This window comes from Suricata suricatta, chromosome 3 (genome assembly GCF_006229205.1).
Source record: "Suricata suricatta isolate VVHF042 chromosome 3, meerkat_22Aug2017_6uvM2_HiC, whole genome shotgun sequence".
Taxonomy (NCBI): Eukaryota; Metazoa; Chordata; class Mammalia; order Carnivora; family Herpestidae; genus Suricata; species Suricata suricatta.
In genome coordinates, this window is record NC_043702.1 from 174,533,669 (window position 1) to 174,559,884 (window position 26,216).

Here is a 26,216-nt window from a genome sequence, read left to right on the forward strand (position 1 = left end):
AAACATTTAAAAAAAATTTTTTTTAATTTATTGAGAGGTAACTCATACACCGTACAGTTAACCTGTTTTGAGTGTACAAGTGAATAGCTTTGAGAATGTTACATTAATTATACCATGCAAGTATAAATACTTACATAACATTATTTATATGAATTTTATTTTAATTTGTATGATTTATATTTTATCGTTAGAATTAAATTAACTTTTCTGTGGTAAAATATGCATAGCAGAACCTGCCGTTTTCCCCGCGGGTGAGCGTGCAGTGCAGCGCGGCTAACTGCGTCCGCTGTGCTGTGCAGACATCGCGAGATCTCCCTGGTTCCTTGCTCCCCGCGGAGCGTCTCTGAGCGTCGCGCTGAGTCCCGCCCCCCGGCCCCGCCCCCAGCGCTGTGAGCGCGCTTCAGTTCCCTGGGCCCGGTCATTTCACTTCGCCTGCCGTCTTCACCGTCGCTCGTGGTTTCACGGGTGGCAGGACGCCGTTCCTCTTCGTGGCTGTGTGATCTTCCACGGGTGGGTTTGCCACGTCGTGTTTGCTTACTCATCTGGCGATGGGCACTTGGGTTGTTTCTGCCTTTTGGCTGCTGTGAAGGATGCCCTGTGGGCACTGGCATCGGCCTCTGTGTCCAGCCCCCTGCTTCCGACCCTCGGGGACACAGCATCCGGGAGAGGAGAGTCGCTAGCCCCTGTGGTAATTCTAGGTTTAGCTGTTTAGTGAACCACCAGACGTTTCCGTCGTGGCTGTTCCACTGACTACTCATCATGAAGTTATTGATTTCAGATCTTTTTTTTTTGAATGTATGTGTTTTTACCTATAAATTTCCTTCTAAGTGCTGCTTTTACTGTATCAGTTAAGGTTGGGAGGCGTTTGTGTTTACATTCTCATCCATTTGAAGATACTTCCCACTTTCCCATGTGGTTTCTTATTTGAGCTATTGGTTTTTAAGACTATGTTGTATGATTTCCACACATTTGTGGATTTTTCCAGTTTTCCTGGTCAGAAATAATATTCGGTATGATTCAGTCTTTTTAAATCTGTTAAGACATATCTTGGAGCCTAACATCTGACCCCTCCTGGAGAGTCCTCTGTGCGCACTTGAGAAAACTCTGTCATCTTCTTTTGTTGGGTGGAGTGTTCTTTATGTTTCTGCTACATCCGTTTGGTCTAGAATGTTCACACACCCCCGGGCCTGTGCCTTGTTCTGACCATTACTGAAGTAGGTTGGCTTCTCCACCTGCTCCTCCACAGCCGTCTGTCCCTCCTGTCATTTGTTCGAATGTTTCCGTCACGTGCTCTGGGTCCCTTGATGTTGGCCAAGTGTGTGTTTCTGATGATAATGGCTTCAAGGTGCGTGGACTCTTAGCAGTATTCCATGTCCTTCTGTGTCTCCCTCTTAACAGTGTTGACTTGACGTCTCTTTTGTCTCTTTCTCTTGGGCAAGAGTTGACATGGAATATCTTTTTTCCATCCTTTTACTTTCAACCTATTTGTGTCCTTTGATCTAAAGGAAGTATCTTGGGGGCACCTGGGGGGCTCAGTCGGTGGAGTGTCCAGCTTCGGCTCAGGTCGTGATCTCTTGGTTTGTGAGTTCGAGCCCCGCGTTGTGCTCTGTGCTGACAGCTCGGAGCCTGGAGCCTGCTTCAGATTCTGTGTCTCCCTCTGTCTCAAAAAATAAATTAAAAAACCCTCCCCTGCTCTTGCTCTCTCTCTCTTAAAAAATAAATAAAACATAAATAAATAAATAGGATCTCCTGTAAGACAGTATAGAGTGGAGTCATGTTCTGTCTCCATTTTCTTTCTCTACCTTTTGTTTGGAGAGTTTCATCCACTTACTTTAAAATAAGTACCAATGACAAGGAAGGGCTTACACTTGCCGTTCTGTTATTTTTCCCTGTCTTACAGCTTTCTGCCCCTCACAGCCGCCATCACTGTCATCTTTTGTGCTTCGTTGGTCTCTTTGTAGTGACACGTTTTGATTCCCTTCATCCCCTTGTGGGTGATTTCTATAGCTATTTTCTCTGGTTACCATGGAGATTACATATAATTTCCCAAAGATGTAACTATGTAATTTGAATTGATACCAAGTTAATTTGGTAAAAGCTATACTTTTTCTTTTCATTTCATTTCCTTTTTTTTCCTTTTTTTCTGGTAGATAAGCTCTGCTCCCCCCCCTGGGGCTTGAACTCGTGACCCAACTCGTGACCCTGAGATCAGGAGTTGAATGCCCCACCACCTGTGCCAGCGGGAGGCCCCAGACTGCACTCCTGTGAAGCTCTAGATGTCCCTTTTATGTTAGCGGGGTTACAGGTCACATCTTTACTGGGGCGCCTGGGGGGCCCGGTCGGTTAGGCGTCTGACTTCAGCTCAGGTGGTGATCTCACAGTCCACGAGTTCAAGCCCCACGTGGGGCTCTGTGCTGACCGCTCAGAGCCTGGAGCTGCTTCTGATTCTCTGTCTCCCGCTCTCTCTGCTCCTCCCCCCACTCTCATTTGTTCTCTCTCTCTCAAAAAGTAAATAAACATTTACAATAATTACATCTTTATTCATTGTGTGCCCCCAGACATACATTCGTCAGTACTTTTTATGCACTTGTCTTCTAAATCCAGTTACCTCTTCTCTTTTCTCTATTCCTTCATCATGATTAAGGCTTAACAGACCTTTGCCTCTTTCCTAGAAGTAAAGAAAAAAATCATTTTTATAATGTTTGTTTATTTTGAGAGCGCGCGCACACACACGCGAGGGGAGAGGGGCAGAGGGAGGGAGGGTCCCGAGCTCGCTCTGCAGCGTCAGTGCAGTGCGAGATCACGACCTGAGCCGCAACCATGGTTCACACGCTTAACCGGCCGAGGCCCCCAGGTGGCTCGAAAAAATCATTTTTTCTTAATTATACATGGTGCTTCCTCCAGAAGTCCCTTGTTTTTATAAAAGAAGAAAGACTGCGCTCACAGGGATGATTAAAGACCCCTCCGCATGCGACCTGGCTTCTCATGCGGAGTCGAGCCATCAGACCATCACTGCCGCTACAGCGGGAATTATGAATCATGATTCATTAAAGCCCACTTTTCCACTGAGGAACAGTGACGGATTAGGAGCGAGTCTGTGATTCCGTTGAGACACTGTTCCGTTTTTTACAGACCTCCACTCCAGGCGGGCCTGTGGGTGGCGCAGCTGTGTCTCTCTCGCCCCCCCAGTGGTTGTAAAGGGACCTGTTAACACTTGTTTTCGACTTAACTCTTCCTTAAAATAGGCCTATTATCTATTATTTAATAGATATCAAGGTCTATGGTACTTTAAGAATTATATTCTGTACATGCAGTGGAATATTATTTAGCCTTAAAAAGGACTGGGGGGCTCAGTCGGTTAAGATCCGACTTCTGCTCAGGTCATGATCTTGCGGGTTCGTGGGTTCGAGCCCCGCATTGAATCAACTCTTTTGCCCAGAAACTTTTAGTTTCTTTTAATGGGGATTATTGTTTAGAAATTTAAATCTGGGTACTTGATTTGCTGTTTGCTACACGCGTACCATTGTTCCTGAGACGACTCCCTTCTAGGCCTGTCGAAACAGGAAATGAGCAAGTCTACATGCACGTTCTGTGCACGGTGATTTTCTGTTGCTGTGTCACAAATCACCGCAGGCTTAGCGGTTTCAGGTACCACCCGCTGGGGGCGCCTGGGGGGCTCCGTCGGCTGGGCGTCCAGCTCTTGATTTCAGCTGAGGTCATGAGCCCACGGTGGGCTCTGTGCTGACGGCATGGAGTCTGCTTGGGATTCTCTCTCTGCCCACCCCCACCCCCAACATAAACAAACAAACATTAAAACGTTTTTTAGAAAATAAAGAAAATATCACCCACTTCCGAACTCCCAGATCTCGCTGGAACTTGCGGAGCCCGGGCCAGTCCGGGACCTCCGCGGGGGCGGGGCGGGCGCTCACACCCCCGGCCGCTCCGGGCCTCTGAGCCTTTGCTGAGAGGCCACGTCTGAAGTACACGTTTCAGTGCCGGTTAGTGTATTCAGAGTTGTGCCTTCGCCACCACAGTCGCTCTTGGAACATTTTCATTCTCCCACAGAGAGACCCCACATTCTTTGGTGACCTCCCTGATTTCCTCATCTTCTCCCCCCCGCCCACCCCCCGTCCCCCCGTCCCTGTCTGCGCAGCCTTTCATCTCCGTGCCTCGGTGGACACGTGCCCCGGACATCACCTGTATGGGGTCCTTGGTGACAGACTTCTATCACCTAGCATATTGTTTCCAAGATCTTTTTTGGTCGCCAGATAATATTCCCTTGCTGGATGTCCCACTGACCACGTTCTGCTGACCCGTCGTTGGTTCATTCAGTGGGTGGGCATTTGGGATACTCTTCTGCTCTCGTGATTAATGCTGCTGTGAACATTTTCATGCATTAACAGTGGTATTGTCATATTGTAGTTTCATAATAGCCGAGTGTACAGATCGATCATACTTTACCTAGCCAGCCTGCCAGGAAAGGGACATTTCCATTGTTTCTAACATTTCCTACTCTAGCTAACGCCCAGTGAATAACCCTGTCGATATATTGTTTACTATTTAGGAGGTCTAACCTCAGGATAACTTTGCAGAAGTAGAGTGACTGAATTAGTCAGTGTATATGTAATTTTGTAAATATTGACTAATTATGCTCCTTTGCAGTTGTGTCTTTTTGCAGTCTCTCTAGAAATATCTGAGAGTGACTATTTTTCCACAGCCCTGATTATGTAGTCAGACTTACAAATGTTTACCAATGTGATTAGTGTGAAATGTTATCTCCAGGGAAATTTAATGTGCATTTTTCTCATAAGTGAAATTGTTGAGCATCTTTTCACGTACATACAGGTCATTATTTATCTTTTTCTGTGAATTGTCTGTGGTTTATGTCCCATTTTTCCCTCAGCTTAATAGTCTTTTTGAGAGAGAGAGAAAGAGAGTGCAAGTGAGCTAGGGCAGAGAGAGGGGATCCCAGGAGGGGCCAAGGGGGAGAGAGGGAAGGAGGGAAAGAGAGAGAAGTGGGGCTCACCCAAAGCGGAGCCTGTGTTTCTACCCGAAGTGGGGCCCAACTCTCCCAGTGTGGGACTCAAACTGACCAACTGTAAGATCGTGACCTGGAATCTTCACGAACAACAACAAAAATCGACAGTTTTAGTATTGGTATCTAATTTCTAAATTTTGCATCCTTCCTCTAATTTGGGATGTAATTGACACGCAACATTATCAGTTTCAGATATAAAACATAATGATTCAGTTTATACTCTGAAATGCTCACCAGTTAGTTAACATCCGTCCCCACACATGGTCACAATTTTGTTTCTTGTGAAAGAACATTTAGGATCCACTTCGTTAGCAACCTTCCAATATGCAGTGCGTTGTTCTTATTTTTAAAGGGATATTTTTTAAAATTTTACTGAGAGAGTGTACAAGTGGGAGAGAAGGGCAGAGAGAATTAGAGAGAGTCCCAAGCAGGCTCCTCACTGTCAGTGCAGAGCCGGATGTAGGACTTGAACTCACGAACCAAGAGATCGTGACCTGAGCTGAAGTCAAGAGTCAGACACTTAGCCGACTGAGCCAGCCAGGCGCCCCTGCGGTTATTACTAGCTGTGGTGAGCGTTCCGGAGTGCATACATAACTCATGTTCTGTATCTGAAACCAGTAATGTTACACGTCAGTTATAGCTCAAATTAGAAAAGGGACGTAAAATTTAGGAATTAGATACTGATGCTAAATCTACTGGGTAAAAGTTGATAACGAGCAGGATATTAGCATACTTTTAAAGCATCTCTCCAGACATCACTTACTACAGTGAAATAACTGCCGGCTGTCACAGCGCCCAATCCAGGCTCCTATGGCCAAGGGCACGGTGACACCCTGAGCTCCCTGACACAGAGTCGAAAACATCACACTTCTGTGGTGCTCTGCCACACCACGCCCAGACCTAACCTGCCCACGGGGAGACAGCAGAAAAACTCAGAATAAGGACCTCCTCAAAAATGTCAGTGTGGTGAAAGACGTGAAGAAAAGCCGAGGCACTGTCCCGAACTTAAGGAGAATAAATAGACATGGCAACTGTTTTCATTTTCTTTTTTCTTTTTGATCTTTTTATTTACTTTTTTTAATTTTATATTAGAGAAAGCACAGCAGGGAAGAGGGACAGAGAGTGAAAGAGAAAGATTCCCAGCCAAGCTCCATGCTCAGCACAGAGCCCCGTGTGGGGCTCGATCCCATGACCTTGGGATCATGACCTGAGCCAAAATCAGGAGTTGGATGCTAAGGGCACCTGGGTGGCTCAGTTAGGCATCCAGCTCTTGATTTCTGCTCAGCTCATGATCTCATGGTTTTTGAAAAATAAAGAGTGAGAGGCTCAGCTGCCTGAGCCAGGTGCCCCATGTTCTCGTGTTCTTTAGGTGAATCCCCAGAGGTGGAGTGGCTGGTCGTTTGGTGGCGCAGCGGGGAACCCCCAGGAGGTCCTCGCAGTGCGTGTCCCGATCTCTGTTCCCACCCGCAGAGCACAAGGGTCCCCTTTCTCCACATCCGCCCCAACACGTGTTATGTCTTGTCGTTTGCTAGTAGCCACTCTGACAGGTGTGAGAGGAGATCTCTTTGCAGTTTCGATTTCCTGCAGGATTCCCTGATGATTCCTCATTTTAAGCCCCCTTTTTCATGTGCCTGTTGGCCATTTATGTGTCTTCTTTGATATAGTCAGATCCTTTGCCCATTTTTCATTGGATTTTCTTATAACGGGTTATATGAATTCTTTATGTATGTTGGATATTAACCTCGTATAATTTGCAGTGATTTTCTCTCATTCTGTAGTTTGCCTTTTCGTGGCATTGCTAGTTTCCTTTGTTGCACAAAAGTTTCTTAATTTAAAGTAAGTCCCACTTGATTACTTTTGCATTTGTCACCTTTGTTGCTGGTGTCAAACCCCACAAACCCTCACCCACGTTGATGTCAAGGAGCTCACCCCTGTGCTCTCTTCTAGGAGCCCCACAGCTCCAGGTCTTACCTTTCGAGTCTGTGATCCATTTTGAGTTGCATTCGTGCGTAGCGTACAGTAGGGCTCACTCCCGTTCTTTCGCGTGCTGCTGTCCACTTTCCTCAACTTCGTTCATTTATTCTTTTTTTACATTTATTTATTTTTGAGAGACAGTGTGTGAACAGGGAAGGGGCAGAAGGAGAAAAGAGACACAGAATCTGAATCAGGCTCCGGGCTCGGAGCTGGCAGCACAGAGCCCGACGTGGGGCTCGAACCCACAAGCCGTGAGATCCTGAGCTGAAGTCGGATGCCCAACCGACTGAGCCCCCGGCCGCCCCTCAACTTCACTTATTGAGGAGACCTCCCTTTCCCCACTGGGATATTCCTGGCTCCTTTGTCGTAAATTAATTGACCATATGTGCTTGGATTTATTTCTGGGCTCTCTATTCTGTTCCATTTGTGCGTGCGCACGCGCGCGCGTGTGTGTGTGTGTGTGTGTGTGTGTGTGTGTGTGTGTGTGAAAGAGAGAGAGAGAGCGAGAGCGAGAATCCCAAGCAGGCCCCACACTGTCTGTCTGCGCAGAGCCCAGCACGGGGCTGAGCCCCTGACGGTGACATCAGGACTCGAGCCACAACCAGGAGCCGGCCGCTCACCGACTGAGCCGCCTGGCGCCGCAGAGATCTTTCTTGTTTCTCCGTGGAGGCACTCACCGCTATGAGCTTCCCTCTCACAACTGCTTTTGCTGCGTTCCGTAGGTTTTGGTGTGTTGTGTCTCCATTTTCATTTGGCTCAAGATAGTTTTTTATTTTTCTTTTGACTTCTTCATCAGTTCATTGGCTGTTCAGCAGCATGTTTTGTAATCTTCATGTATTTGTGAGTTTTCCCGTGTTTATCTTGTAGTTGATTTCTGCTTTAATATTGTGGTTGTAAAATATGCTTGATATAATTTCAGTCCTCTTAAATTTAGTTTTAAAAATTTTTAATGTTTTTTTAAATTTATTTTTGAGAGAGAGGGAGAGACAGAGACAGAGATGAGCAGGGGAAGGGCAGAGAGATCTGAAGCAGACTGTCGACTCTGATGTGTCAGCACACAGCCCCCACACGCGGTTCAAACTCGTGAACCGCGGGATCATGACCCGAGGCGAAGTCAGCCGATTAACTGACTTAGCCACCCAGGTGCCCCCGTCTTAAATTTATTAAGATTTGTGCCTAACATTTGATCTGTCTCGTGCTTGAGAAGAATGTGTGTTCTGTGGCTTTTGTGTGGAATGTTCTGTCTGTCGATCACCTCCCCCGAGGCCGCACCGTGAAGATTAGCTCTCGGGCCTGATCCATGGGGACACGGGCACCTCTGTCTGCCGCCCCGGAGGTGTGCCCGGCGGGCTGGGTAAGAACTGTGTTCGTTACAGCCCCTTAGTCTGCTGCCAGTGTGTTTGCCCGGGTTCCGCGAGCCGCTGTAGCAAGCTCGTCGGCCGGAGGAGAGGCTCATGGGAACCTTGGTTTGCAGCCAAACTGGACAGCAGTTGTGAGCAACCCTGGCTCCTGCTTCCCGGGACTGGCCGCCGGCGGGGCGGTGGGGGCGCCCGCGGGACAGAGGCTGCCACCGCGTGCGGGGGGCCGGGACTGGGCCCGGAGGTGGCGCGGAGAGCGGCGCAGGTAGAGTGTTTTATGTTTTTGTTTTTTCTTCACACGAAGGAGAGCACCGCGTTGTTTACCTAACCAGGAATGTGTGTGTGTGTGTCTGCTGAGGTAGGCCAATTTCTGTGTATTTTTTACTTTATTTCTGTCGGCTTATAATCTATATTAACATCTGAAGGACTTCTTTGTCTAATCTTACGGCATTTGGGACGGTTCACCAGTGGGAGTATTTTCCTCCAGTTTGCACCAGTGTGTTCCGTACCTGCCCGGGGGCCGCCGAGAGACCCGGTCTTCACCGGACACTCAGCGGAGACCGGGTGGCCTGGGCCTCGAGTCAGGGAGCCTCCGGTCACAAACCGTCACAACCCGGCCGGGTTCTGGTGCGCAGCCGGTGCGCGTTCCAGGCCTGCCGTCAGACTCCGTTCCCGCAGCGCGCCGGTCAGTGACCGACGCACCGCTGCCGAGGCCTTGTTGGTGCTGCTTTTAGCTCTCCGTGTCTGCTTGTAGATGAGGCTTGTAGCCAGTTTTATGGAAAAACCAGGAATCCCCTGTCTTCACCCTGGTAAGGTTGCCAGCAGTCCTACGATGGGTGGAGTCACTCCCAGGTCTCATCAGAAGTCCCTTAGAGAACTAGACATGGCAGAGACCGGTCTGCAGACTCTCCTGACATAGCCAGTGACACCTGTGTCGTGCCTGTCACCCAGTGACCGAGGTCTCCACATCTAGAAGAAAAAGAAAAAAAGTCAATAAAATGATAAAGTTTTGACAGTTACTTCAGCCCCGTTTAGGAACTTAGTAATAAATAGGCTTTTCTACAAAAGTAAACATTCACAAGAGCTACAGCATAATTCATATTAATAAAATAGGACTTCCCGTTAGTTAACCTGCGGAACTTGAACTTCTTTTTGGTTTTCAGGTTCTCTTCATGTTCTTTGTCAAACAGGACAGACTTTAGAATTCTGATGTGTTCGTTGGCCTCTGGAGTCCGCTGGCCGCCCCTGCCCGCCCCGCCCTGAGGCGCTGGCACGGGCCCTCCGCGTAAACCAGCCGCGGTCCGGGGTTAAAGACAGGACATCGTAGTAGTTTTATTATTTTGGGTTTGGGGCCAACATTAGAGGTGATAAGATTTGAAAATAAGGTAATAAATACCTGAACTCAAGAAATGGTTATAGACAATATCTAAGAGGAACATAAGATCCATTAACAATCATTATTAGGAACACTCGCTTTTTCTTAAAAGATTTCTATACATTTTCTCCCATTTGATGGTGGATTTACCTGTTTGACTTTGATATCTCTATTGTTCCTAATGATAAATTATTAAAGCTAATGAACTACCAAAGAGAGAGAAAGCTAGACTAAAACACTGAATGGGTTGCGTTTATAAAAGTAGAACATTGTGAAAGGCAAATAAGAAATAAGAAAGCAAAAAGAGTTTTTCATTCACGCACATACACAGAGAAATAGCTGTCTCGTTTTACAGCTTCAGCCCAGGCGTCAAAAGTAAACACCTGTCACAGAAACTTAGTGTTCAGCAGTTGTGTGTCTGAAGTGGTTACTTTGATTCCCACACAGTTTTCTCCTGAGTGATTTGAACTAAGAGTGTCACACAAACGAACACCATGGAAAATGCTAGGAGTGTTCAGAATCTCCAAGACAGACTGACCAAGACAGCCAGATGCTTTCTCCGTCACCCACTCTGCAGAGCTCACGTGGAACAGGGGACTGGAAAGTGAGAGTCCTGTGCTGTGGTCACTAACGGAAATCCATGGTCATGCCTATAGGACCAAAATCAGACTCGACCAGGATCTAGGACATAGATTTCTCACATGATTGTCATGCTCTTAATGGTGCTCAGATCCGAGCATCTGCATCGCAGAATCAGGGATGGGGGTTTTTTGGCAGAAAACGGGTCCACACTTGGGGGCGCATCCTCAGGGGCGGGTGTGCCGTCTGGCACCCTGCGGACGGACGGGTGGCCCCGGACGGTTCTGAGGCTCCGTGGGCTCGCTGTCCTCGGGGGCCCATCCTGCCTCCGTTCCTGCTGTGATCACATGGGGTCCTTCTGGCCTCAGGTTCACGTGCTTGGGCGAACCTGGCCTCTCACGAAGCCGAGACCAGGTTTCTGCCCGGCCAGAGCGCCTGGCTCTGGCCACAGGCGTCTCCTCAACCTGCCGGGCTCCGGTTCATGACGCGCACACAGTCTTCAGTGGAAATAAAAAGTCCATGTCTCTGTTCATAATTGCCTCTTTGAGTAAGCTTTTTGAATCGAGAACAGTGTTTTTTTAGATGCACACAGGACAGCCTCGCATCATTCCTGCTCTTCCCTGAAGCTGTCTCCCGGAGTCCTCAGCACCGCCGTAGACACGGGGCAGGGCCCGGGCCCGCCGCCGTCCAGACCCCTCATGGCCGAGACCTAGCGAGAGTCACGTCTGAGCTTAATGTCACTTCCTGATTACTCTCTGTTCCTCATATTTTAAATTAGCCTAGCATTCATCATTTTCTGATTTTTTCCTATTTTCTTAGTTTTTCTTCCTTATTGTCTGTCTACCTGGGAAAGGGTGTAAACCATCTTCTTCACCAGTGTCTTAGCACGTAGAGCAGGACCTGGGCGTAATGAGTGCTCCTTGTTGAACAAACGACGATACAGCAGAGGGAGCGAACAAGTGTTCGGATTCTACAAGTAACTTGCTTTGGGGGGTACATCAGCCTTGCCTTGTTTACTGGAACTTAAGGCAAAATAAAATCAGATAGAGACTAAAAGAAGTTCTCCCAAAACTTTTTTTTTACTTTTTCATCATCTCTTTTTTTTCCTTCTTTTTTTTCCCCCCCTTCCTTCTATGTTTGTGAAATCTCTTAAGACTGATTTCATTCCTGGGCACCTGGGTGGCTCAGTTGGTTAAGCGTCCGACTTCAGCTCAGGTCAAGATCTCATGGTTCGTGGGTTCGAGCCCCACGTCGGGCTCTGTGCTGACCGCTCAGAGCCTGGAGCCTGCTTCCGATTCTGTCTCCCTCTTTCTCTGACCCTCCCCTGCTCACGCTCGCGCGTGCATGCTCTCTCTCTCTCTCTCTCTTTCTCCCACCCTCTCCCTCTCAAAAATAAATAAAACCATTAAAAAAATTTTTTAAAGACTGATTTCATACGAAACATGAGAAAGAAGCACAGAGCAGTGAGAGACGTGGAAGAGTTAAGTCTATGGAGACACTGCAGAATCAACTAGAAAGAGGAGCCGCTCAGCCGGAGTCCGCCAGGGCAGGGTGTGTCTGAAACCTCCCTAGCAGGTGCTAAAACTACAGCAAGCCGCCTGAGCTGGTAGAGCGTCTGTTTCCAAATCTGTGAACTAGAGCTAACGTTACTTCTTACCTGTTACTTCTTACCTGCTTCGTAGGATTGGCATAAATGATGGTACATGAAAGTTACTTTTTAAGCTGTAAATCTTTAGGGGCGCCCGGCTGGCTCAGCGGTGGGGGGGTCGTGTAGATCTTGTTCTCGGGGTTATGAGTTCAACCCCCATGTTGAGCATAGAGCTTACTTAAAAAAATAAAATAGTAATACACACATACATGCATACGATCAATCACTGACCAAATATAAGGTAATTATTATGATCAGATCTGAAATTTAGGTTCTTTCTGCAAAACGAGTGGAAAATGCTAACATGGTCCTTTTTATGTATAATTCCTAAAAGACAATTCCAAACATGTAGGTTCTTTTTTTTTTCTTCGTGTTTATTTTTGAGAGAGTGACAGGGCAAGCAGGGGAGGGGCAGAGAGAGGGAGAGAGAGACTCCGAAGCAGGCTCCACGCTGTCAGCACCGCACAGGGCCCGACGCAGGGCTCAAACCCATGACCCCTGAGATCATGTTGAGCCAGTTGGACATTCAACCAACTGAGCCCCCCAGGCGCTCCCCAAACATGTAGATTGTAAAAGTACATGAAAGTACTTGGTGTCCCTCCCCCAGAAAGTATGCCTTTCACATTTAAGCCGCTATTAAGACAGACACTCCCGATAGAGTAATTTGTGTTCCGTGCTTGATGACAGGAGACTGCACTGCATCTGATTGTTTTTCATCCCTTTCTGATCGCAGCCCAAAGAGCCGACTGATCCAGTTGAAGAAGGAGAAGCTGGAATACACCCCCGGAGAACACGAGTACGGGCTCTTCCCGGCGCCCATCCACGTCGGTGAGTGCTCCCCGTGCGCGTGGGTTGCGGCGGAGCAAGGGTGCTCCCTGAGTTCGGTGACGGCCGTATTGCCGCCTCCCCCGTGGGGTCGAGCGCTCTCCTTGCTGGTCAGGCTGTCCTCCCCCTGCGGTGGCCGGCAGAGTCCCTGCGGTCTCGTGCGCGGTCTCGGGATCAAAATGACACAGATATTTCTTACTCAAGTTTCAGTAAAAACACACACCACTGTCTGTGGCGTTTGACTCCCGAGTGAGTCATCTAGGAAACACCAGCCATGCGCCACCTCCCTGCCAGATCGCTTCCATGCTCAGAGCGTGACCTGCGGACACGTGAGAGCCCGCTGCTTCTCCTCGCCGTTTATCTGCTTGAAAACGGAGCAGTGTTTCTCTTTGCATTCATGGTGGGGGTGGGGGTTGGGAAGGTCAAGGTTGTGTTTGGCATCGGGGCACGCCTGCCTGCTCGTGTCCTCCTGCTGGGCAGAGGCTACGGAGACGGCCTCCTGGACTCCTCCCAGTCTGTCTCTGCCACGTCCTGTCCGTCCACCGACGTTATGTGGCCGCCGCCCTGTCCAGGCCCTGCCCCCACTCCCAGGTGCGTTCCACGCTCGTCCTGGGCTCACGCCCGTGCAGCAGCCGTGTGACGTGTGACATGTGACATGAGGATGAGCCTAATGTCAGTGTCTACTTAAATGTCATTTCTTTTAAAATTGTTCTCGTGACGGTCCCACCAAAGAGGCCCCTCCCTCTATCCCGGGTCACGGCGCCCGTGGGTCTCAGCGCCCAGGGGCCTCGGTGCCCGGGATTGCTCCCGTTGTTACTCGTGTGTTACCTGTCTCCCTCGTTAGACTGTAAGCTCCAGGAAGAGGATTGTTTGTCTCTCGTTTTCTTTGATTTCCTAGCACCTGGTGCATAACAGAAGCTTAACAAATAGCTGTACAAACGAAAGAAAAGGAGGAGAAGTTAGGCCAACCCGAACGAGACGACGGGAGCAGCACCGGGCTTGTTGGCCCTGCGTGTCCCAGCGTTCTCTTCACACTGAGCCCCTTGATCCTCGAGGGGCTGCGGGCTCTGCTCGCCTGTCACCCCCCAGGGCGCGGCGCCAGCAGTGTGTCTAGAGCAGCGGGCGGACGGACTGTGCCGGGAAGCTTAGTTTGCTCGGGTCGTGCTGTGCTGTGTGGCCGGAGGACGGTGTGAGCGCGCGTCCCGTCGCAGGCTAGTGCTCTCGCCTGGATGAAGGTGAGAGTGAGGGCCACGTTCTCTGGGCTCAGGGCCACGGTTCTTCTGAAAGAGCGTTTTGTTTATGCTACTTATGTCAGAGCCGCGGAGACAAGTCTCAGCAGATTTAGCTGTTTCCTAGAATCTGGTCGTGATAAGTAGGCTTAGAAAGAGGAAATAATTTAAAAGTCCCATGAAAGGAAAACCTGACTCAGGGCGCCTGGGTGCTCAGTCTGTTGAGAGTCCCACTTGTTGGCTCAGGTCATGATCTCAGGGTCATGGGACCGAGCCCAGCATCTGGCTCTGCGTGGAGTGTGGGACCTGCTTGGGATTCTCGAGAACATGACCATTTCAGTCTTACTGGCTTTGTCCTGGCTGGGACCTAACTTAAGTCCTAGAAGGAAGCTCGGAAGAGTCACGGGGAGGAAGGTGTGTGGGTCCCTCAAGGAGAATCGGAAGAATACCAGGCCGGGCTCTCACAGTTCTGCCGCCAGCAGCGGCGACGAGTCCGGGACGGACGTCCTTTAGTTTAAGTAAAGCTGTCCTCTCCACGTCCCGCTTCGGTGTCTCACTGGGACTCGTTTGTGCCCAGTGGTCCGCAAAGTGAGTAAATAATGGAAGAACCTTTCCAAGTGTAGCGGGTCTTTTTCCTTGTGAAACAGGGTTTAAAATCAGGCTGCTGGATGACATTGTTTTCCCTGGGCAGTGCTATCTTTTACAGTATTGCGTAAACAAAGAGCATGACTTTGAGTTGGCCACCCCTGGGTTTATCTCTGCCTTTGTGCTATTAGGTGTATGAATAAAGTAGTTATATAATAAAATAATAGTGCATCTTACCACTGACAGAGTCGGAATCAGTAAATAGAAAATAGTGTTTATTTTCAAATGTTTAAGGATGGGGGGCCTGGGGGGGATGAGTCAGTTAAGCGTCCAACTTCGGCTCAGGTCATGATCTCACAGTTCATGGGTTTGAGCCCCGCATCAGGCTCTATGCTGACAGCTCAGAGCCTGGAGCCTGCTTCGGATTCTGTGTCTCCCTCTCTCTCTGCCCGTCCCCCGCTCATAGTCTTTCTGTCTTAAAAATAAATAAACATTAAAATAATTAAATAAATTTTAAAACTGTTGTATAGTCTGTTGGGGTTTTTAAACTTTTTTTTATGTTTATTTTTGGGAGAGAAAAACAAGAGTATGAGTGGGGGAGGGGCAGAGAAAGAGGGAGACACAGAATCTGAAGCAGCTCCAAGCTCTGAGCTGTCAGCACAGAGCCCGACGCGGGGCTGAAACCCACTAACTGCGAGATCATGACCTGAGCTGAAGTTGGACGCTCAACCGACTGAGCCCCAGGCGCCCCTGTGGTTGACTGATTTTTGACAAGAATGCCATGACCCTTCAGTGAGGAAAGCGTGATCTTTTCCTTCCTTCCTTCCTTCGATAAAGAGCAGATGCATGCACGCCAGGGAGGGACGGAGGGAGAGAGAATCCCAAGAAGGCTCCACGCCCAGCACAGAGCATACAGGCCTCCATCTCACAACTGTGACATCTTGACCTGAGCCAAAGTCCAGAGTGGGACACTTACCTAAGACACCCAGGTGCCCCGAGCATGATGTTTTCAGTAGATGGTCCTGTGATAACTGGACAGTCGGATTCTTGCCTCATACCATTTAAAAAATTAACTCAAAATGGATCATCAACCTAAATATAACAGCTAAAACCATCAAACTTTTGAAGAACACAGAAGGGTTAAATCTTCATGCCCTGGATTAGGCAGTATTTTCTTAGCTGGAACACCAAAACCCTGGGCAACGACAGCCACAAGAAGAAAAGACAAATTGAACTTGGTCAACATTTAAAACTTTAGAAAACATGATCAAGAACCTGAAAAAAGCATGCACAGGACGGAAGAAGTACTAGCAAATCATATCAATTAAGAGACTTTTTTTAAATTTTTTTATGTTTTTTAATTTATTTTTAAGAGACAGAGAGAGACAGCTGAGCAGGGGAGGGTCAGAGACAGAGGGAGATACAGAGTCTGAAGCAGCTCCAGGCTCTGAGCTGTCAGCACAGAGCCCGACGCGGGGCTCAAACTCACAATCGTGAGATCATGACCTGAGCTGAAGCCGGCCGCTTAACCGATTGAGCCCCCCAGGCGCCCCTCAATTAAGAGACTTGTATCCAAAAGCCTGTATACATGCAGCGAACTGTTGTGACTCAGTAATAAAAAAACGAACAACACGGTTTTTTAAATGGGAGAATTATTTGAGCAGATGTTTCTCCCAGAGAGACATACACATGGCCAATGAGCGCAGGAAACGTTGCTCCACCTTCATCAGTCCTCGGGGAAGCGGCCAGCAGGGCCCTGAGAGGCAGCCCCTCGGCCTGCAGGCCGGCTGCGCCCGAAGGACCGATGTGCCCTGAGGAACCGGCCTCGCGTGCTGCTGGGAGGCGTCCGAAGCCGCGTCGGCAGTCCCTCCGGACGTTAAGCACAGCTACCATGTGACCCAGCCGTTCTGCTGCTGCGTAGAGACGCCAGAGAACGGAAAACGCACGTCCACACGTGTTTGCAGCCGCAGTATTCACCGTAGCCGACGGGTAGATGCCGCCGAGTTTCCCATCGGCGGGTAAGCGGCTAACAAAACGCACGTGCCCGTCCGGTGGAAGGCCCCTTGGCAGTCAGGAGACTGGTGAGCTGCGGACCGAAGGCGGCCCCAGGGCCACGTGCCTTATGCCCGTCTGTGGGAGATGCCCAGGATCGGCAAATCCCGGAAACACAGAGTGGATGACTGTTCTCTCGGGTCTAGGGGCCGGGCGGATGGGGAGTGACTGGGAGATGACGGAAATGTTCTGAAATGATGTTGGTTGTATTGCTCAGAGTTCTCCAAGGAAACGACCAATAAGATACATGTAGAGATTTTTTTTTTTTAAGTGATCCCCACACCTGCCATGGGGCGGTCTCACAACCCGAGATCCAGACTTGCATTCTCCACTAACCCAGCCAGCTGGGTGCCCCAAAATCTTGATTTTTTAAACTCAGTCCCCCATCTTTCGCATTTTAATAGGTTTTTTTTAATAGATCTTATGTGATTTTTTTTTTTTTGAGAGAGAGAGAGACAGAGACAGAACACAAGCAGGAAAGGGGCAGAGAGAGAGAGGGAGACACAGAATCGGAAGCAGCTCCAGGCTCTGAGCTGTCAGCACAGAGCCCGACACGGGCCCCGAACCCACAGACCATGAGATCATGACCTGAGTCGAAATCAGACCTTTAACTGACACTGAGCCCCCCAGGCGCCCCACTACTTATTATAAGGAAGCTCTGTGCCCAACATGGAGCTTGAACTCAGAACCCTGAAGTCAGGAGTTATCCACCGCAGGGCACCTGGGTGGCTCGATTGGTTAAGCGTCCGACTCTTAATTTTGGCTCAGGTCGCGATCCCCCGGCCGGTGAGCCGGGGCCCCACGCGGGCTCTGTGCAGACAGGGGGCTGCTTGGCCTTCTCTCTCCTCCCTGTGTCCCTCCTGCTTGTGTGCTTGCACACGCGCTATTTCTCAGCAAGAAAAAAATTTAAAAATATATATTTTTAATGCATTGGGAGGGGTGCCTGCTGGCTCAGGCATTGGAGCTCTGACTCCTGATCTCAGGCCCTGTACTGGGGCTCAGTTACTTAAAAGTGAAATCTTAAGGGGCGCCCAGGTGGCTCAGTCAGTTAAGCGTCCGGCTTTGGCTCAGGTCACAGTCGCACGGTTCGTAGGCTCGAGCCCCGCGTCGGGCTCTGTGCTGACAGCTGGCGCAGAGCCTGGAGCTGCTTCCGGTTCTGTGTCTCCCTCTCTCTCTGCCCTTCCCCCACTCGTGTTCTGTTTCTCTCTGTCTCAAAAATAAACATTTAAAAAAATTTTTTTAATACATAAACTCTAAAAAATATAAAAGATAATGGGTACCTGGGTGGCCCCGCGTTGAGCTCAAAGCCTGCTTCGGATTTTATGTCTCCCTCTCTCTCTCTCTCAAAAATAAACCAACGTTCTTTTAAATCAAATAAAATAGCAGACCTAAGACTTGTATTCTGAGAAAGGCCGGCTTGCAGGGTCGGGCATCGGCCGTCATCTGGGAACTTGAATAGCTAACATTTCCCGTCCGTGTAAATCCTTCCTGAGTGCGAGAGTCTTCCCGGGCCTGCTGTGTGCACACTGGTGTCTGCTGAGCGCCTGCTTTCATTTGAAGAGTCTGGAATCCGGTTCGTTCTAGATAGAGCACCGGTATGGTCGGCCACCAGTCAGACCCGTGGGCACTGAGCCTGTGACGAGAGTCCTTGACAGACACGTCACACACGTGTTCTCCCCTGTGTTGCCGAAGCCGACGTCGTCTGTGACCCCCGGCGGGAGAGCGGTGTCGGCTCGGGCCTCGTCTCTCCCCGGGTTGTCCAGCGCGCTCTGCCTCCACGGGCTCCGCGCTGTGTGCTGCGCTGTGATGAAGGTCGGCGAGGAGCGAGGCCGCGCCGCGAGGACCAGGCGACACTCGCGCAGGGACTGTCCCTCCCCGGTGCCTGCCGCGCCGCGCTCGACGCCGCGGGAGGAGCTCGGTCGTCTCCCTGCGGTCCTAGCGAACCGCTGTCGGTACAACGAAGGAAACAAAAGTTTGAAAAGAGCAAGGAAACAAATAGTATCGGGACACACCGACTGCTCCGGTGACAGCGTCGGCCCTGTGAGTCCCGGGCCACCGAGCGACCGAGGAGGAGATGCCAGTGTATGAGCGCTGAGTGTGAGGTGGACAAACACAACTGACAAGGTTCATGCAGGAGAGAGGGAAGACCTGGACCGCCGGTAACAGTCAGCGGAATTCAGGTCCTTACCAAATCCTCATAAACAATTTCAGAACTGAACGGCTTCCTTTGTGACCTGTTACCAACTGAGACAGAAGGAACACGTTGAGAAGGTGCGGGAGGACACCCCCAGCACACCTGCTGCGGCTCCGACAACCCCGGTACGAAACCTCAGTCACGGGAGGGAAAGCCGAGCAGAACCAAGTGGAGAATAAACATGGAGGCGGAAACCCTTAGCACCGGAGGGGCCTTTGCCCCAGGCCCGTGAAAGGCATCTGTGGTTAGCATCATACTAACGGCGAAGTGTTCAGTGTTTCCTCCTCCAGGCGGGGCGCAGGTGAAAGCCTGCACCCTCCCGCCTCTGTCCGGCACTGTGCTGGGTGGTGTAGCCCGCGCAGTAAGGGGCGGACGAGTCGGGAAGAGCAGGAAGCAGGCAGTCAGCTGCTCCTGCTTACGGATCGCGGGATCAGCAGGTCCAAAGAGGTGCACAAAAGAGCTACTGCAACTACTGATCAAGGTTACTGAAAACCAAACCGTTGTATAAAAATCAGTTATATTCTTCTAAAACTAAACAGACTCTTCCCATACCATCCAACATTTTGTTATATTTTCCCAAAGAAGTCAAACGTTGATGTCCACTCGGCAGCCTGCACATGGATGTTTTAGAAGCACCCCATTCACAGCTGCCCAGACTTGGCAGCGACCGGGATGTCCTCCAGCAGGGAGGGGGTAAACCTGTGCGGCCGGACCGTCGAAGGCTCTGCAGCCTGAAAGCACGTGAGCTACCGGGCCATGAAAAGACGTCGAGCAACCTTGGGATCCTTGGGACAAGTGAGACAAGCCAATCTGAAAAGACTGACGTTCGGTAGGCTTCCGAGTACTTGGCACTGTGGAGACCTCAACAACCCCGGGGTGGGGGGCGGGAGGGAAGAATCAGCAGGGCACACAGACGCTTAGGCCCGTGGGACCATTCCGTGAGCTTCGGGAAGGGTGGGCACCTGTCATTAGACATTTTCCGATGACGGTGTGACGGCACAGGTCACCAGCTGTGAGCAGGGCGCCGTGCCAGGGAGGGGTGTGGGTGGCGGGTGGGCAGTGCTTGCTCGGGGGCCAGGTGTACACTGGAAACCTCTGCACCTTCTGCTCGATACCTCCCTGAACCTAAAAAATGCTCTAAAAGACACTTAGAAAGGCATTTGTAGTAATATAATAAAACCAAAGTAGTTACGGGGCAGCCAATTGGCTCAGTCAATGGAGCATGCAACTCTTGATCTCTGCATCTGAGTTCAAGCCCCCTGTTGGGTGCACTGATTACTAAAAAAATATTTAAAAAATTTTTAAATGTTAAATAAAACAAAAAAATAATTAGAAATAATTTTTTCTGATAGGCGAGAACTTTATACTAATAACTAAAACATTTATTGGAGAATTTAAAGAAATTAAAGAGAAAATGCCACAATTAGAGATGGGGGGCTCTGTTATCCCTTCAGTGCACCGTGCGGGATTGCCAGCAGGCTTTTCCATCAGGACTGATGAGCTGGGGTTCTCTAATGTTTATTTTAGAGAGAGAATCCCAAGCAGTGCGCTCACTGTCAGCCCAGAGCCAATGTGGGGCTCGAACTCACCAACTATGAGATCTGAAATCAAGAGTCGACATGCTTATCTGACTGACTGAACCACCCAGGTGCCGCAATAAGCTGATTGTCTAAAATGTATGTGAAATACAAAAAACATGCAAAGTGATCTTTTTTTTTATGTTTATCTTTGAGCGAGAGCAAGCAAGTGAGGCAGGGGGTGGGGCGGGGGGGAGGCAGAGGATCTGAAGCAGGCTCTGCGTGGACTGCAGCAAGCCCGACTCCAGGCTCAAACCCAAAACCTCTGGATCATGACCTGAGCCAGTCAGATGCTTAACCAACTAAGCCACCCAGGCGCCCCCAAAGTGATCCTAAAAATATATATATTTTTCAAAGTCTTGCATGATCTGACTCCAGGAGTCCCCATAATGCAGGGTACCTGGGCGACTCGGTCAGTTAAGCGTCAGCTCTTGATTTCAGCTCAGGTAAATGATCTCACACAGTTTGTGAGATGGAGCCCCAAGTGGGGTTCCGCCCTGGCAGCACAGAGCCTGCTTGGGATTCTCCCTCCCTCCCTCCCTCTCTCTCTCTCTCTCTCTCTCTCTCTCTCTCTCTCTGCCCCTCCCCCATTCATTCTTTCTATCTCTCAAAATAAATAAACTTTTGAAAAACATGAGTTATCATGAAGCAGTTTAGACTTAAAATTGGCGTTAAAACTTTTGAAAAACATGAGTTATCATGAAGCAGTTTAGACCTGGCTGGCTCAGTGGAGAGTGTGCGACTCTCGATCTTAGGGTGGTGAGTTCGAGCTCAGCATTGGGTATGGAGCCTACTTAAAAAGTATTAATAAGCTTCTAAAAAAAAATAAATATATAAAATAAATTGACGTTAAGGTAGATGTATAGAACAGAGTACAAAGCCCAGAAATAGACCCACACTTTTGTGGTCATTTAATTTGGACACAGGCATCAAAGCTATCCAACAGGAGAAGCAATGCTCTGGATCAAACAGAACCGAAACAATTAGATGTTCATGTAGAGAAAGTTAAGTTAAACTTTGACATCAACCTCATAGCTCATACAAACCAGATTCGGCACACATCACAGACTTAAACATAAAATCTGAATTTATGAAATGTCTGGAAGAAGGCGTAGGAGCATACTTTCATGACCTGCAGATAATGAAACATTTCTTGGATGGACCCGGAAAGCAACGGCCACTAAAGAAAGCACCGGTAGTTTATACGCTGACAAGATGTGAGCATGTTCACCGCACGGTACCGTTTCAAAACGAAACGAAACAAAATGGACATATATGTCCCGAATAGATAAAGAATTCCTACAAATGTATCTGTTAAAAAAAATAAAAAGACACCCAACCCAGTTTTAAAGCGAGGGTTTGAACACCTTACCAGAGGCAATGTACCCACGGCCATACACTCCTCAGAGAAACGCAGATGCGCACACCGCGCGGCGGCACAGCCAGATTGTCTGCACACAGCGGTGGGGTTGGACGGTACAGCGTCTGTACAACTGAACGTGAACGTAGGTGCACGATACACGTGCACGTAGGAGCGCGCACAGCAGCTTCACGCCGTGGGCGGGGACAGCCCCGGACCCCAGCAGCAGGGCGGGTAAGCAAGCGGCGTGTCCACCGTGATGCTGCGTGTCCGGGCCTCAGCCGCGCCCCGCACTGGGCTCCGCTGTCACCCCGCCGCTGCTCACCCCAGGCCCTTTGCACTGGCTGGAGTGCACACAGACCTCCTGCTCCCTCGCGGGCCCTGCTGCTGTGGCGCCCCTGAACAGCCAGGGAGACAGCTTTCGTTGAGCTCCTGGATGATGAGAATAAGGAGGAAGAGAAGGTCTGGGAGCATGGGTCCCTCCCCAAGATGTCTGGGACCTGGGAGCTGGGAGTGGATGGGACAGAATCCAAATAAGTGTGGCAAGTTTCTGGAGAGAAGAGGACTGTGACTTTTGACACAGCAGCATCCCGGCAACATCCGATAGGGAGGACGAGCCCCGGGTGGACGGTGGGGGGTCAGGAGCCTGCGTGCCTGGCTCTCCGCCCCCGGCTTCGTGGGGGAGGCTCAGAATGGGGGCAAGAAGGGCCTGCGGCTGGACCGTCCCCACCCAGAAGATGAGGTGGGGCAAGGAGAGAAGGACGGCAGTGACATTGTGGCCATCAGAGAAGTGACCTTTCGGTCGGCTGTCACGTCTGAGTGGAAGGACACGAGTCACAGCTCAACACCGACCCCCTGGCGCGGGTCTCTAGGGCCTCCCGGCCGAAGGGGGACAACACATCTGCAGGCGAGCTGGTGGCGCTCCGCTCAGCCCGGAGCCCTCGGAGTCCGTCACCTTTCTCGACGACCTGAAAGGTTTGGGCAAGAGCCAGCACAGCAGACCAGACGAGGTGTCCAACGCCGGGATTCTGCGGCCGGCCGGGGGGGCTGGGGGGCGGGCCGCCTCCGACGCCAGACTCGCACCCACGCTGAGGGGGGCTTCGTCCTCGTATCGCGGGAAATGATGCAGACGTAAACTCTGTTGCTCCTGGGTTTTTGTTTAACATAGTGATGAGCAGTAAATTGGCTTCTGTCCTCCACAAAGAGGTGGAGAGAAGGCAGACCAACCAGGGACCTTAGGACTGAGGCACCTCGTGGTGATGAGCCAGGTCCCCGAGTCCCAGGCTCGACGCGGAGCAAGCTGGCGGCCTGGAGACGCCCCCGGCAGGAAGCAAGCGAGCAGAGTGGGGCCTGCCTTCTGTAGCCAAGAGAGAGGGAAAGGGGCCACCTAGCAAGACGGAGGACTGTTAAGCAACATCCCCCCAACTCTAGTCAGACGTCACAGAAAAAACTGTTACCCGCCCACACGCTCACCAGCAGGTGCCGAGTGGGGAGCCTCACCTTCCTTCCCCACCGGCAGTGGGAAGGTGTCCCTCCCAGTCCCGGACCTGCACGACGTCACAGGAAGGCTAAAGCGAGTCGGCGCTTCCCCCACCCCGCCCTCCCCAGGCTGTGGGCAGGACGCCCCCAACCACCAGCCCACCGGTCAGGAACAGCTGCGGAAAACGCCAGCCAAAATAGGAGGTTTCTATAAAATCCAGAACGTGGTAACTTAATACAGAAAACGTGTATGTTTAAACTGAAATTCCTATGTCAGGGACGCCTGGGTGGCTCAGTCAGTTGAATGTCTGACACTTGTTTTCGGTTCAGGTCATGATCTCATGATTCTGGGATCGAGCCCCACATCAGGCCTCTCTGCATGGAGCCTGCTTGGAATTCTGTTTCAGAAATAAGAAATAAACTTTAAAAAAAAAAAGTTAAAAAAGCAACAACAACAAAAAAAATCATGTGTCATACTGAGGACCAGGGAGATCTTAAACTGAAAATTTTTTTGAGAGAGAGTAAGTAGGGGAGGGGGAGAGAGAGAATCCCAAGCAGGCTCCACGCTGCCAGTGCCGAGCCCAGCATGGGGCTTGGGCTCACGAACTGTGAGGTCATGACCTGAGCCAATGTCAAGAGCTACACCCTTAACCGACTGAGCCTCCCCCTTTAACCGAATTTTAAAAGGCAGACAACGAGCACCTGGGGGGCTCAGTCGGTTAAGCATCCAACTTCGGCTCAGGTCATGAGCCCCGCGTCGGGCTCTGTGCTGACAGCTCGGAGCCTGGAGCTGCTTCCGAATCTGTGTGTCCCTCTCCAACCCTCACCCTGCCTCAAAAATAAATAAACGTTAAAAAAAAACTTTAAGTCAGTCAATATATGCCAACACCAATATGTTAGAATTACCTGACAAAGATTTTGAAGCAGTTAGATTTAAAAAGAAAAAAAAAGTCAACAAGCAGTTATGAATATTCTTGAAACGTGAACAAAGTGGCCTCAGCGACAAAGCTGGAGCCGTGAGCCCAAGTGGGGATTTTACAACTGGAAGGTGCGGTGACGGAAACCGAAGCTTGGGGGGGTGCGCGGCCGCCAGGCGGGGAAGACCCTGGAACCCGCGGCCAGGTGACCGGAGACCTCCCAGTGTGCACGGCGACAGGCAGACGCCACACACACGCAGGCCGGGGCGCACCGGGAGGAGAGGAGGACGGAGGTGAAACCACGTGTATGAATAATGGCTGACGGAGCCCCAGATTGGGCAGAAGACTCGAAACTCCTGGTTGAGGAAGAGGGTCAGACCCAGGAGCGCCCTTGAGGACACCCTGCTGGGACACGTCCTCGTCCACGCCAGCTCAGTCACTTCAGCCGGAGTGGCTTCACAACAGCGAGAGAGAGATGGGGGTAACAGTCCGACGGCGGGGGGTGCCTGTGCGGGTCCGGGGCGCCAGCCCCTCCGAGGGAGCAGCTGTCCAAGCACGCTCCGCACCGGCTCAGACCACCCTGCGGGAGGAGGCTGCGGCAGAGCATTCCTAGACGGAGGATAGTGACGAAGAGAGGGTGTCGCCCTAGACCTGCCCTGTGTGGAAAGGAAGTTCTGGAAACAAAAGGGATCGGGCGCCTGCGGGCTCATTCGGTTAGGCATCTGGCTCTTGGTTTCAGCTCAGGTCACGATGTCCGGGTTTGTGGGTTCGAGCTCCGCGTCGGGCTCCACAGTGATGGTGCAGCGCCTGCTTGGGATTCTCGCTCTCCCTTTGTCTCTGCCCCTCACCTGCTTCTGCTCTCCCTCTCTCAAAATAAATAAACGTTTTTTTAAAAAAGACAGGAAATAAAGAAGGGACCTTGGACCTTCAGGAGGACAGAAAGAACAGTAAGTAAACTTACGAACTTTCCTTCTCCTTTCATTTTTCTGGGTAACTTTTTAATAAATGAAGCAAAAATGTTAACGCTGCTATATTTTTAACAACTTATTGAGGCATTATATACATAAGCTACAATTCAGCCATTTAAAGCATATGGCGGTTTTTGATATGTTACACTGTCTTTCTTAACTTGTAGTAAATTATACGTCACTTAGAACTTGTACTTTGCATTTCCGTTTTTCATCGTGAGGTCCGGTGACGCACAGGACGCTCACACTGCCGTGCAGACAGCGCTCCGTCGCTTCCGGCATCGCGGAGGGAAACTCCGTGCCAGTTAAATAATAGTCGCCCCTCCCCCGCGCCTGGCAGCCACTGTCCTCACCGCCGGGAGGTTGACTGTTTGAGGGACCGTATGCGGTCGGGTTTCCCCTGCCCGTCCTTCGGCGTCCCCGGGGTTCACGTCACAGGACGCCCTTGAGGTGGTTCTGTGTTGTGGCGTATGTGACACTGTCCTTCCTCCTCGCTGCTGAATAAGACCCCTTGCGTGCACACACACACACACATACACACACATACACACACACTCCATGCCTCGTTTATCCATTCATCCGCCGATGGACATTTCTGTTGTTTCCACCTTTTTGCAGTTGTGAATAATGCTGCTATGAACATTGATTTACAATTCTCTGTTGCGGACCCGGCTTTCCGTTCTTTTGTGTATATGCCCGGAAGGGGGCTTGCGGGATCGCACGGTAAGTCTGTATTTAATTTACTGGGATCTGCCGTGCTGTGTCCCCAGTGGCCGCACCGTTTTTATATCCCCACCAGCGGTTCTCAAGAGTCAGTTCCCCCACGTCATCAGTAACACTTGTCATTTCCTGTTATTTTTCATAATAACCATCCTAATGAGTGTGAGGCGGGGTCTCATACGGTTTTGATTTGCATTTCCCCAGGAGTGATGGTGAACGTGTCTTCGTGTCCGTTTTTGCCATTTGTGCGTCTTCTTTAGTGAGATATGTATTCACGTCCTTGTCCACTTTTGAGTTGAGTCATTTGTTCCTTGTTTTTGAGCTTTAGGGGTTCTATT

The 26,216-nt window shown here is 50.3% G+C and overlaps 1 protein-coding gene across 1 annotated transcript in view; it reads left to right on the forward strand.

The window, feature by feature from the left end:
* ASH1L (ASH1 like histone lysine methyltransferase) overlaps positions 1–26,216 on the forward strand; it is a 136,817-nt gene that overhangs the window by 70,916 nt on the left and 39,685 nt on the right. Inside the window, exons 9-10 of the mRNA XM_029933455.1 lie at positions 12,706–12,800; positions 25,777–25,881. Coding sequence (XP_029789315.1) covers positions 12,706–12,800; positions 25,777–25,881 — 200 coding nt within the window. The remainder of the gene's footprint in view (positions 1–12,705; positions 12,801–25,776; positions 25,882–26,216) is intronic.